Raw genomic sequence first — 12726 nt, 5'->3', positions numbered from 1 at the left:
GCACCCTTAAATAAATTTTTGGAGAGTATCAAAAATAATAAAAAGAGTAGAAAACGTAAATGAAATAACCCAAAAGAAACACTTCAATGGTCTGAAGTTGGAGAACAGGCATTTACAGATGCCAAAAATGCACTAGCTATCACAACTCTCTTTCGTCATCCAATTCCAGAAGCCAAACTTAGTGTTTTGGTTGATGCCAGTGACCTTGCAGTTGGTAGTTCTTTGATGCAACTCAACACAAACAACTGGGAACCGATTGCCTTCTTCTCTGTCATGCTCACCAACAGTCAACAAGAATTCTCCACCTATGATCGAGAACTATTGGCCATTTACTCTGCTGTGAAGAGATTCCGGCCCATGCTTGAAGGTCGAGACTTAAAATTTTCACTGATCAAAAGCCTCTTATCTACGCCTTCAAACAAAATCCAGAGAAGTGGAGCCCACGCCAGTGGCATCAACTTGATTTAATTTCTCAGTTTAGCACATACATTCATCATACCAGTGGTGTAAATAATACAGTTGCAGATGCATTATCCAGAATCGAGATAAACAACATCTCAAATTCCTCATTTCTTGATTTTGAAGCCTTTAGTCATGCTCAAAAAGCTGATGCTTTACAAAATCTGCAAAATACTAGTCATTCATTGGAAATTAAGTCCATGCCCAGCCCAATGTCAACAACACAACTCGTACGTGATGTATCAACTGGAATTCCAAGACCTCTTGTGCCAGCATTTTTTGTAAAATAATGTTCGACCATTTTCACAACATCTTGCATCCAGTAATAACAGGATCCTGCAAGTTAATTTCGGCTAATTATGTATGGCCCAATATGAAAAAGTTGTATTCAATAACGATTGGGTAAAAAGTTGTGATGCATTCCAGCAATCCAAAGTTCACAGGCATACAAAAACACCTACATTTGCTACATCAGATGCGAGGTTTTCCCATCGGCATGTGGATTTAATAGGACCTTTCATCCTTCTGAGGGCAAAATGTACTGCCTCACCATCATCGACAGGTTTACCAGATGGCCAGAAGTGATACCCATCGCTGATATGACAGAAGCTACAGTATGCAGAGCTTTGTTCGAAGAATGGATATCCCACTTCAGATGCCCTTCTACCAACACCACAGATCAAGGTTGCCAATTTGAGTCCTCTCTGTTCAGCAAGCTCACACAAATTATAGGAGCAACAAGAATTTGCACTACAGCCTTTCATCCCCAAGCAAATGGTTTGGTGGAACGCCTTCTCAGAGTCCTGAAAAATTCTTTAAAAGCCCATAAAAACCAAGATGGACTGAATCATTACCAACAGTTCTCCTTGGCATTCGAGCTGCTGTTAAGACTGATATACAAGCATCAAGTGCTGATTTTGTGTATGGAACTTCACTAAGATTTCCAGCAGATTTATTTTGTCAAAGTGTCCAAAATTCAACTCCATTCTATGAGTATGTGCAGAAACTCCAAGCATAAATGCAGCAGTTAAAGCCATTTCCCAACCAACATCACCAAATAAAAATCTTTATGCACCCAGAATGAAAAAATCTGATGTATACACCGCATGACTTCCTTGTACAGAATATTAAATTATATGCATTTTTCTTGCATTTCATTTAAACTTATTGGATTGAAGTAAATCTACTTCGCCGACAACGCATAAACCACAATAGAATAAATGCATTCCTTAAAATTCACTCTATTTGTTTACCATAGCGACACTCTGGCGCTAGGTTCACTTAACAGTATTATATTTCGTCCATATTATAACTCAGAATGCACAAAATTTATATCATTTAAAGAATTATCTAATCGTTGCCACATGTTCTATTCAAATACTATAATAAATCTAGAACGATGTATAAAAGAATTTAAGCAGACAAAACTAAAATGAAACAGTTTTTCACAGATGATTGAGTATTTCTCATTCAATTAATTCAGTTCTCACTTCGTGACAAAGCAAAAATACATAAAAACTCAAAGTATCTGTGTTAAAAATTACGAAGTAAATCTTAAATACTTATTTCCTTGAAAAAATTCCAGAAAGGATTAAGCATGATTAATTCGCAATAGTAAATTAAGGCATTATCTTTGTTGTTACAAAGTTAAGTTTCTCTAGATTGGCAACAAATCCACTATCCTGCTGTTTCAAATGTAAACAAGCAATGGCCGCCATCAAAAAAATTATTAGGCTTAGCGGCACTTAAGCAACTTTAAAATTGGTGCGGCTGATTGCAACCAAAATACGAGGTGCACATCTACATGTTAAAGCAGTCCTATATACAAAATTTCAATGATCTGAGGCTACTCGTTTTTGAGTTATGCGAGATGCGTACATGTGTTCGTACAGACGCCATGAAAAATTCTCTTCAGAATTCATTTTAAAGCGGTTTTATAATTTTTTTGGAGGAAAAGAGTATTTTATTCTGTCCTTACGTACAGATATCACACATAAACATCGCTAAATTGCATTCAATAGCGGTCAAAATGAATATTTTTGTTGAAATATGCTGCCTGAAACTTTTCGCGATTACAATATTTCCTTTCTACTTCGTACAAGGAAGTAAAAAGTGTGCTCATGATTTTCTTCGGTTGGACAAAATAACACCACCCCTCACTCAACCATATACAGGTTCCCATAAAGTAATAAAAATATCCATAAATGGCAGACAAAACAGTGTTTCCATAAATAGAGTGAAACTTGCATTCATATATAATGATGAGATATAACAAATTCCTCATGAGCATGAATCTTAAAGTCCCAGAAAACACTAATGGAAACTGTCAACCATTCCAAAATTACAAAATCGGGAAGAGTTGTGAAATTTAGCAAGAGACTCATCACAGAAATTGGTTAACTTGCTCATAATTATTCATGAGTTGTTTCCTCTTCAGTGTTCATTACGTTTTGTTTTCAATGTTCATACGTTTATTCTCTACAAAATTTCAGAATTTAAAAAACTCTTATATTCATTTATTTATGTCAATTATATTCAACCTGTATTCCTTTATTTTGTTTTATATTTTTATGTAATTTCATGTATATAAGTGATTTCAGCAACTGACAAGCCAGCATTCAAATTCCCTCTTGTTTATGATAGTTTTGTGTAAATACTGTTGTTCACTGGGGAGGGGGATACTCTTGTTGTGGTTTATTCTATTTGAAAAAGCCTTTAAAAAACATCCTACCAATTTAATCCGAGCACAGCCGAGAGATGGCAGCACCTGATTACAGAGTATAAACTTTCTTTTCTAAGATCCTCATAAAGCAAGGGCAGTCATTTGTCGAACATTCGGGGATACGCAAGTATGTAGCTTGGAAGTTCAGATGAAATAAATGTTGTTAATTTGTTTTGTAAAAATTTAATAAGTTTGAAATTTTTGCATCTAATTAGATCTTCATAATTAATTATCGATTCCCAAGATAGTAATAATAGGAAGAATTTGTATTTAATATAGCTGTCATTGATGAAATAGGCAGGTAATAAATTAACTCCAAGCATGTAAATTTCTTTTGTAAAAAAGACTATAAAAATTTGTTTGGAAAATTGTCATATTTTATGTATATTAAAGCAAAAATATATATTGATATTTTTTTATAGTTTATGCATTCAGAACTGTTATTCTACTTATTCTGTACTATTGTATGAGTGTCACTGACTTTGCCACCAATGTTTATATTTGGATCACAGAGTGATGTCAAGATTAAGGAGGAAGTTTCTCTCGGGACATTACATTCTATATAGGCTTCATACAATCATGTGGCATTGCACATTTGGAAATTGCCTTGACCATGAACACCTGCATATAACTTCAGACTGAAATAATCAACTATGAAGCTGGAAATAGTCCTTGTGAAGCCTTGCATGTGCTCTAAAACTGCCTTACAAACATGCAGATTTCTTGGTTAAGAGTCCTTTTGGATGAATAAATGTAAATATATGGCTAAGAGAAGCATTGTTATTTGTGGTCAAGCAACATTTGAGTCCTCTATTTGTATTCTTGTAGTCATACTTCACACCTTATGTGTCACCATTCTATTTCCAGAATTCTTCCTAATTTTGTTATTGTCATATTGTCAGTTTTTTCATATTTGGAACATTCTTAATTACTGTAATAATGGGGGTAAAGTGTAACAGTAATGATGTTGTTATTATTTCCTTAGAGAAACTATGGCATAATTTCATCAGTATATGGAAAAGGGGAAATTCTGTTGATGACTGAAATAAGGGAGATAAAAGTAATATAAAGGGAAATAAAAGTTAAAGTTGTCATTTTTTGTAAGAACAATCTTTAGTTTTTAATATTGTATGTTGTACTGCATGGTGTATTTTAATCGATGGTTCTCAAACATGTTAGCCTCATGCAATGTTTTTACTATTGCTAGAAGATTACCTCTTCCACTCCTTACCAAAACTTGAAAATTACATATATGCATTTACTGGGATTTAGTTTATTTTATAACATGTTATATAAATAGAACAAAAAGCTATAGAAGGTATTGGTAAATGCCAAAATTTGAATAAAAGTGGTCTTTTATATTCATAAACTAAAACTAAGCTCTTAATAGCTAAATAAAAGGCTGATCCCATTCCTCTGCTCCTCACTGAAACTATGAAATTCCTCCATGTTTGAGAACCACTGATTTAAACTGCATTGAAGGTACTGCAATTTTCCATTCTATTTCAAAAATTAGGTTTAGAGAGAGTGTTATTGTGTATACTGTAATTTGCATTGCTTAATATAGTAGTGCAGCATATAAAGTAATACACAGATTATTTTACTTCATTGTTGGTATTAATTTAATGTAGGTGTCTTGTCATATGTATGTCACATGTTAATCACATTAATTATAACAGTTGCTATATTGCTATCCACTAGAGGTCTTGGAACATACAAGTATTACTACAAATACAGCAGCACTGCTATATGTCAAACATGTGAATCTTAAATCTGAAGAAAAGTAAATTTAATTAGAATAATGTTTTAAAAATTTTTATATGAGTGAGGCAGTTTTAAGATTGATTTAAATTATTTTTAGATTGCATCCCTTACAAACCTCAGGCAGGCAAAGAAGTTGCTGATAATCTTAATCGTATTCACATAAGAATACAAGCAAGTGATGGTAAAAAAACAGATATGCATGTTCATAAGGTAAATTTTTTGATGACTTATAGACTGTAATGCAAATGTGTAGAAATTTCTTGCAATAGAATATTTTAATTACAATAAACCCTTGCTGAACATAGGAGTTACATCATTAATATGTTATGAAAACAGTAAAATCATGTTCTGCTAAGTTAACTTCACTTTCGAAGAGAAACGTGTTGAGAATAATTCAGATTAAGAAATTATATTTAAATATTACTGTAATTAAGAGGAAAGTACAAAAGAAAGGGTAACTGAAAATATTTTTATTACTGCTTAGTGAGTACTTGATTTTTTTTTGGGGGGGGAGCTGATGTTTTTTGTGAAAATGATTGACACAACTTTTTTAAAGTTTCACAGTAAAGCATGCAGATTTTTCAATGAGCATGAGAGATTTTTTTTTTAAAGTTTCACAGTAAAGCATGCAGATTTTTCAATGCCCTTTATCAGAGTGTCCTCCTCTTTCTTCATTTAAATCAATCTTTAAGCAAAATCAGACAGTTCCTATGCATTTTTTAAAGGTGCTTTATCATCTTCATTATCACAGCTTTTACTATTTGTTGGTGTTTTAAGAACATCCAATTCTTCATTCTAATTTTTTCACTACTTCCATATTCTTTGCTGCCATTTGCTTTTGCAGTTTGTATGATTTCATTGGCTTCATATTCAATTGATGGCAAACTTTTAAAATTATCATTCACTTTTAACTACTAAGCATTCAACGCTAATGCAAATTTTTCAGTGCCATTATCAGAATGTCCTCCTCTTTTTTCATTACAGTCTTCACTGCAAAACCAGACAGTTCCTACGTGTTTATTAACAATGCGTTTAAATTCTTGTAACTTAAAGGTGCTTTATCATCTTCATTATCACTTTTAGTATTGATTGGTGTTAGCATTATCACTTTTAGTATTGATTGGTGTTAGCATTATCACTTTTAGTATTTATTGGTTATACCATACAGTTCTTCGTTCTAATTTTTTTGATGTCTTGCATATCTGAAAATCCTTTTTTGGCATTTGCTTTTGCAGTTTGTATGATTTCTTTGGCTTCATTTTCAATCAGTGGAATTTCTTTAAAATTATTGTTAATTCTGGCTAGAGCTGATGCCAACAAGCATCCATTGCTAATGAATGAACATTGAACTGCATGTGAATAAAATTCTAACATTGGACAAATTAAATAGAAACATTTAAGATAACAGGTATATGTAAAATTGCATTCCTCAAATTCACGTCTGTTAGGGTTTGCTGTATGTATTAAAAAAAAAAAAAACTGTTATATTTACTATTCACTTGTAAATACAAAAATTTAAATATTTAATAAGTTTTCAAGTTTTATATATAACTTTCTGAAAACTGATCTCTTTCCCTCTCCCAGTTGCCTTTAAGTGTCAAAAGTGTTGAATTTCCTTGTACAAAATTTTCAGTTTCAATGTTTGGATTCATAATAATAAATCCACCAAGGTTTTAATTTAATCATTTTTCGTTTTAGCTAGAAAAAATGCAAGATTTTATGGAAAGATATGCCGAAAAATTTGGAACTACCGTGAAAAATTTAATATTTGAATTTGACGGGGAGAAGATCAATGGTTCAAGCACACCTGGTGATCTAGAAATTGAGGATGGCAGTTGCATAGATGTTAAAATCATAAGTGAGGAGAATCACATACAGACTCGTGCTAAAGGGCGTAAATCACCTAGAAAGAATACTTCTTCTGGCAGGACTAGAAGGACCATACCGTCTCGCTCATCTGCAAGGTCTCGTGGCATTTCACCTGCATCTTCAAACAGTGTTCCTGTCATTGATATTGAAACTGAAATTTTACCATCTGAAATGTTGCAAATTGTTGAATTGGATTAAGTGATGAGAAAGTATTTTGTAACTTTTATTTTACTTAATAACATTTGTACAAAAATATTTCATAACTATTGTAAATAGAATTTTTTATTGTATAGACTTTAGTCATTGTATTTTAACTTTCATTTTCATCATATTAGTCTGGATAGTAAAGTTATTCTGCAAGTTTTCATCTGTAGTGAAAGTTTATGGAGATGATCATCTTTTGTCTCAGTACTGAAATTATTAAAAAGATAAGATTTACTCATTCTAAATGCATGCTTTTTTTTTTTTTTTTTTTTTTTTTAATCATAAAATTCAGTGAACAAGAGAAGAAGAAGAACCATAGAAGTTGATTACCTAAGGCAAAAGGGTATTGTTAAAGATGTTAAATATGCAAGTGATACAGAGGCTAGTTGAAACATTTATTTGTTTCTTAATGCAAATAAATTTAGAAATGTAATTAAAAAGAAGGAAAGAGATGTAACTTTTAAACTCAACATAATAGTGAAATTATACTGTTATTTTAAATTTCAAAGTTTCCTTAAATTGTGATAAGAGTGCTTTTTTAATGGGTAATTTTAAAAAATAAAGATTTTTTAATAATGACCATCTAAAATCTATATGTGTGACTGTTATTACTGCAAAATATAGGTATTTTAAAAATTATAATCATAATTTGATTACTTGAAAATATGTATTGTTGTTTTATTTTCAAACTTATTGTTTAAAATTGTTAGACACTTGCATATGTTGGGAATATTCATTTAGCCATCTCATCCTTGAGACTATTACTGCACAAGAAAAAAATAGTTCTGTCCAAATTTTGAGGAAGAATTTAAAAAAGATAAAGATCCCTGCGGATTGAATCCAGGTATCTCCCACCTTGGCAATATTTTAAATGCCCCATAGCGCAGAGATACTTAACACTCATTAATGTTTATGCCTTCTCCAGGATTCAAACCGAGGCCCAAGACTGTAGAAGTTAGTTCCACTAAATCATCAGAGCAGTGTCTTCAAAGTTGTTTATACAGTTATGTTAAATATTAGCTTGTTTTTATAATAATGAAACCTATATACTTCTGTTTTATTCTTAAAATGATATTGTAGTTCTCTTTTAATTAATTGAATTCTATTTGCTAATAGAGCCTTAAGTTTTTGGGGGTTAGTGGTTCTTAAAAGTCCTTAATATCCAGTTAAAGAAATGTCCACAAATGAGGTATTAATCAAAATATTGATTTAAAACATGAACTTCTATTTACAGAGTTTCTGAAGATAGAGAATTTTTAAAAAATCATACAGTCAATGAGCAAGTTCTTATAGTTCTCAGAAATTAAAAATTCAAGTCAGTAAAATACTTAATATATTTAAATAGGTTCTATGCAAAATTTGTAAAGACATGACTTAGATAACTTTTGAATGCTAGTTACCATTTGACTTTTTTAGCTATAAATAAACCAAGTCATGCTGAATTGTAGCAAGAATATATTTACAAACAAGTCAACCAGAATTGTTTTAAATCATAGAAGCCTTGCTCGTTTTAAAGATTATTTGTGCTGCATATGCATAAAACAGAATTTTTTTAATTTGTAGCTGGTACTATAAAAATATTAATAATGGAAAACTGCAAAGTTATGAGTATTTTAAATAAAAGTATTTGCTCAACTGATAATGTTAGATTCTATGTTTACGTACCTTTCCACCACAGAATTGAAATGGTTTTCATAAAACACTATCTTATTTTGAGAAAATTTCCAGGTGGAATAATAGACCCATGATTTACATTTAAGAAAATGAAACTTGTAATGGCCTTTTATTTCAATGCTTTTTATGTTGGAAAATAGTTTTAAAATTGTTCATCTTTCTAGCACTAGCATGAGAACTGTATCAGTTTCTGAAAAATTATAAATTTTTATGGGTTCTGTGATTGTGGTACTCACCAGTAACAAAAGAAGATTTCCATGTATTTGCTATTGCATAGATTAATGGAAACACTGAATTTTCTTAAGTGAACGTGACATAATAATGTTGTTTTAAATCTTAACATTAAAATTATTTCTGTGTCTTCTGAAAATGTAATTTTCACAATTAATTTGCATTTTTGAAAAATACTCTTATAATGAATATTGACAACTTAAGTTGAGATTTGTTTCAAGCTTTAATTCAGAATTGTTAGAAATATTAAATTATTTGAAATGTCATGTTAGTTCAAAAAGTCTGTTATCAGCCATAGATCTGAATTGAATAAGGTTTGCCCCCCCCACACACACACACAATTTTGTGTTGTTGGATTCTTTAAAATAGGAGCATTGTGAGAAAACAATCGGTCCTGCTGTTAGAGATTCTCTCTTTCGCATACACACAATTAAAAATAACCAGAATATTGAAATCTGCTCTGCTTATTATTTCTAGATGAGTAGATTTGTAGATAGTCCCTTCAGAAAAATTGAGAGTTCAAGGTTGGAAGACTTGCCTTGTTAGTATTGAAAGATACAAACTTTCCTTTTGTGACTATCTTTGCTTGAACTGATGGTTCATTTGCCTGGTAACTATGTTTGGTCAATGTTGCAGTGTAATAGTTATCAAAGGCAATCTGAAACTAATATCTGAATGCAGCAGTTTGTTTGCTGGAGTTGCATGCCATTCCTGAATTTTCTAAAATCTTATTTTAATCAATGCTCGCCCTGCAGAAATTTTTGATCTTTTGAACTCGAATACAATTGAATTAATTTCATGTTTTGCCTAATGGGGTATTTAATTCCTTAGATAATGTGATGTGAATAAAACCAATTGAGGAAATTACTGTAGTTAAAAAAAAATAAGAATAACACCAGGTTTAAAAAATTTTCACTCATATGAGAAATTGGGAGTTTTGTGAAAAATTCTTTTGATCTCAAAAATCTATGCTATAGAGCTAATTTTTTCTTTAAAAACTATTAAAAGAAATTTGTAGGGAAGCTGTCATAAATAAGGTACACCAAGCATTGTAGAAGATTTTCAACAATATTAACGATCAGAAATACAACAATACAGATGAATACAGACGATCATCGATTTTTGCACAGTTCATCACATTACACATTTTTAAAAATTCAGTTTTTTAAAGATTTTTGTCAAATGAAAAAAATTTGCTCACACTTTAATTGTTTCTTTATCCTTACTCTCAGCAGGAGGCATTCGTGACTGTGACGAGAGTAGAGGTGGGGTAACATATGTCACAGACGCACATTACTTCCTACAACAGTGGATTTCTTGGAATCGTAATTCAAACAGTTTCAGTCTTTCATTTGGGCATGTATCAACATGTTTTGTGTTTTGCCAGTTTATTTCTTTATGTTTAAATATTTTGTTCTTATAAACATGAGTGGGAAATGGAGAAACTGCAGTGTTGATATGAACAAAAAGAAATTATGTCTTCATGTGATTAAGAATAAGATGGAAATAATTAAACGTTCTGAAAACTATGAATCTTTTCTTCAATCGAACCTTTGTATGATATAAATAGATCTACAGTATGTTCAATTTTGAAAAATAACTGCAAAATTAGGAATGCGTTCAAAATTGTGGAAATATATGTACAAAGATTGCTTTCAAAGGACACAACATAGTGACAAATGAAATGAAAAGATCTTTATCATCATTGATTGATGATCAGCATCAAAATTATGTCTCTGAGTTTTTCCATTATTCAAGCTAAGACTGTTAGTTTGCATGAAGAATGAAAGACTAGATTAAAATATCGGATTGTCCAGAAAATAATGCAGGTTTTTGCAAGTCTTTATCTTTCCTGTACATTTTTAGCAACAAAACTATTTTGAATTATATTGGTTTATATATCATTTTGAAGCTCTGTTTTCGCTCTATACTTCTATAATAATCATTTTGTTCCAAATTATTTTTAAAAATATTTACTAGGTGTTTTTGTTTTGATGTCAAAATGGGATTTTCGGCAAATTTACTTTTATGAGTACAAGCTAGGCCACCGCCCAGCACAAACGGCTTGAAATGTCAACAAATTATGGGGCAAGAAAAGTGTTAATGAATCTACAGTTAAACAGTGGTATCAAAAGTTTCGTCATGGAGAATTTGACCAGGAAGATCAAGAGCATCTTGGATGCTCTTCAGCTGTTGATGACGACGATTTGAAGACTTTAGTTGAAACAGACCCGTGCGCAGCTGTTTGAGAGCTTGGCATAAACAAAACAGCGATTTCTGATCACTTGAATCGTATAGGAAAATCAAAGAAGCTCAATAAGAGGGTGCCTCACGAATTGAGCGAAAATTAAAAAAAAAACCATTTTGAAGTGTCGTCTGCTGTTCTTTTCCGCAACAAAAACAACCCTTTTCTTGATTGAATTGTTATGTGCGATGAAAAGTGGATTCTCTATAATAACTGGCAACATTCGGCTCAATGGTTGGACCTCAGTCAGACATCACAACACTTTCCAAAGCTAAATTTGCACCAAAAGAAAATTATGGTGACTGTTTGGTGGTCTGCGGTCGGTCTCATCCACCACAGCTTCCTAAATCTGGGCGAAATGATTACGGCAGATAAGTACTGCCTGTAAATCGACGAAATGCACAAAAAATTGCACCGCATGTGCTTGGCATTTGGTCAACAGAAAGAGGCCCCACGACGATGCTCAGCTGCACGTCGTGCAACTGACCCTACAGAAATTGAACGAATTGGAATACGAGATTCTCCCTTTTCCCCCATATTCGCCTGACCTCTCGCTGACCGATTAACACTTTTTCAAACATCTAGATAACATTCTGCAGAAAAAATGCTTCAGAAACCAAGATGAGGCCCAAAACGCCTTTGACAACTTTATCGCATCCAGAACTCCAGAATTTTATTCTACTGGCATAAATAAACTTATATGTCATTTGCAAAAATGCATTGATTCGGCTGGTGTTTACGTTGACTAATAAAATTGTTTTCAGTTGAGTTATGATACTTCAAAGATATAGGTTAAAACCTGCATTATTTTCCAGATAACCTAATAGTATTTCAAGTAGTGACTGGTTCAACAAATTTAAAATGAGATATTCTTTACATAATATTAAATTCAGCGGAGAATTGCCAGATGGCAATCCTCCGAAAGAATTTATTTCCTTGTTGTCCAAAATGATTGTAGGTGGAGAATATTCTGTGTAGATGAGATGGGTTTATTTTTGAAAAAATGCTTATCGTAAATTTTTATTGAAAGAAGAGTCAGTTGTTTCTAAAATCCAATTGAATATGCTTCTTGATGAAGACTTAACTAATTTAAAAACCAAGCGAAAAATCCCAGGACATTGAAAGGGAAAGATGAAGAACTGCTTCCAGTCATTTGGAAATCAAATAAAAATGCTTGGGTTACTGTGTTAATATTTAAAGATTGGCTCACTTTTCATATCATGCTGACAGTTTTAAACAATATTGTAAAAATGGTAATTTACAGTTTAAAGCATTATTAATCTTAGACAATGCTCCAGAACATCCAAAATCTCTGCAGAATTTATACCCGGAATGTTATGTTTCTTCCTCCCATTACTACAGACCATGTATCAAACAGTAATAGCTACATTTAAATGATATTATTTGAGGACAATAACGACTAAGGCAATGACAGGGAAGAATTACAAGATTTTTGGAAGAAGTATAATATATGGAACACAATAAGCAATATTCAAGACTCTGCTGAAATAAAATGTTCCTGAAAACAATTATGCCCACAAATGATGAGTTATTTTGT

The 12726-nt window shown here is 31.9% G+C and overlaps 1 protein-coding gene across 2 annotated transcripts in view; it reads left to right on the top strand.

Moving 5' to 3' along the window:
• The window catches only part of LOC118181494 (uncharacterized), a 57845-nt gene extending 50666 nt beyond the window's left edge, over nt 1–7179 (top strand). For both annotated transcript variants that reach the window (XM_085811967.1, XM_085811968.1), the window contains 2 exons: nt 5043–5155; nt 6644–7179. In XM_085811967.1, coding sequence (XP_085668093.1) covers nt 5043–5155; nt 6644–7012 — 482 coding nt within the window. In that variant the 3' untranslated portion in view covers nt 7013–7179. The remainder of the gene's footprint in view (nt 1–5042; nt 5156–6643) is intronic.
• The last annotated feature ends 5547 nt before the right edge of the window (nt 7180–12726 follow it).

Source organism: Stegodyphus dumicola, chromosome 2, assembly GCF_044657685.1.
Source record: "Stegodyphus dumicola isolate Sdum_Otavi_A_Nest chromosome 2, ASM4465768v1".
Lineage (NCBI taxonomy): Eukaryota > Metazoa > Arthropoda > Arachnida > Araneae > Eresidae > Stegodyphus > Stegodyphus dumicola.
The sequence above is the reverse complement of the archived record's forward strand: the minus strand, read 5'-3'. Positions and strand labels throughout refer to the sequence as shown.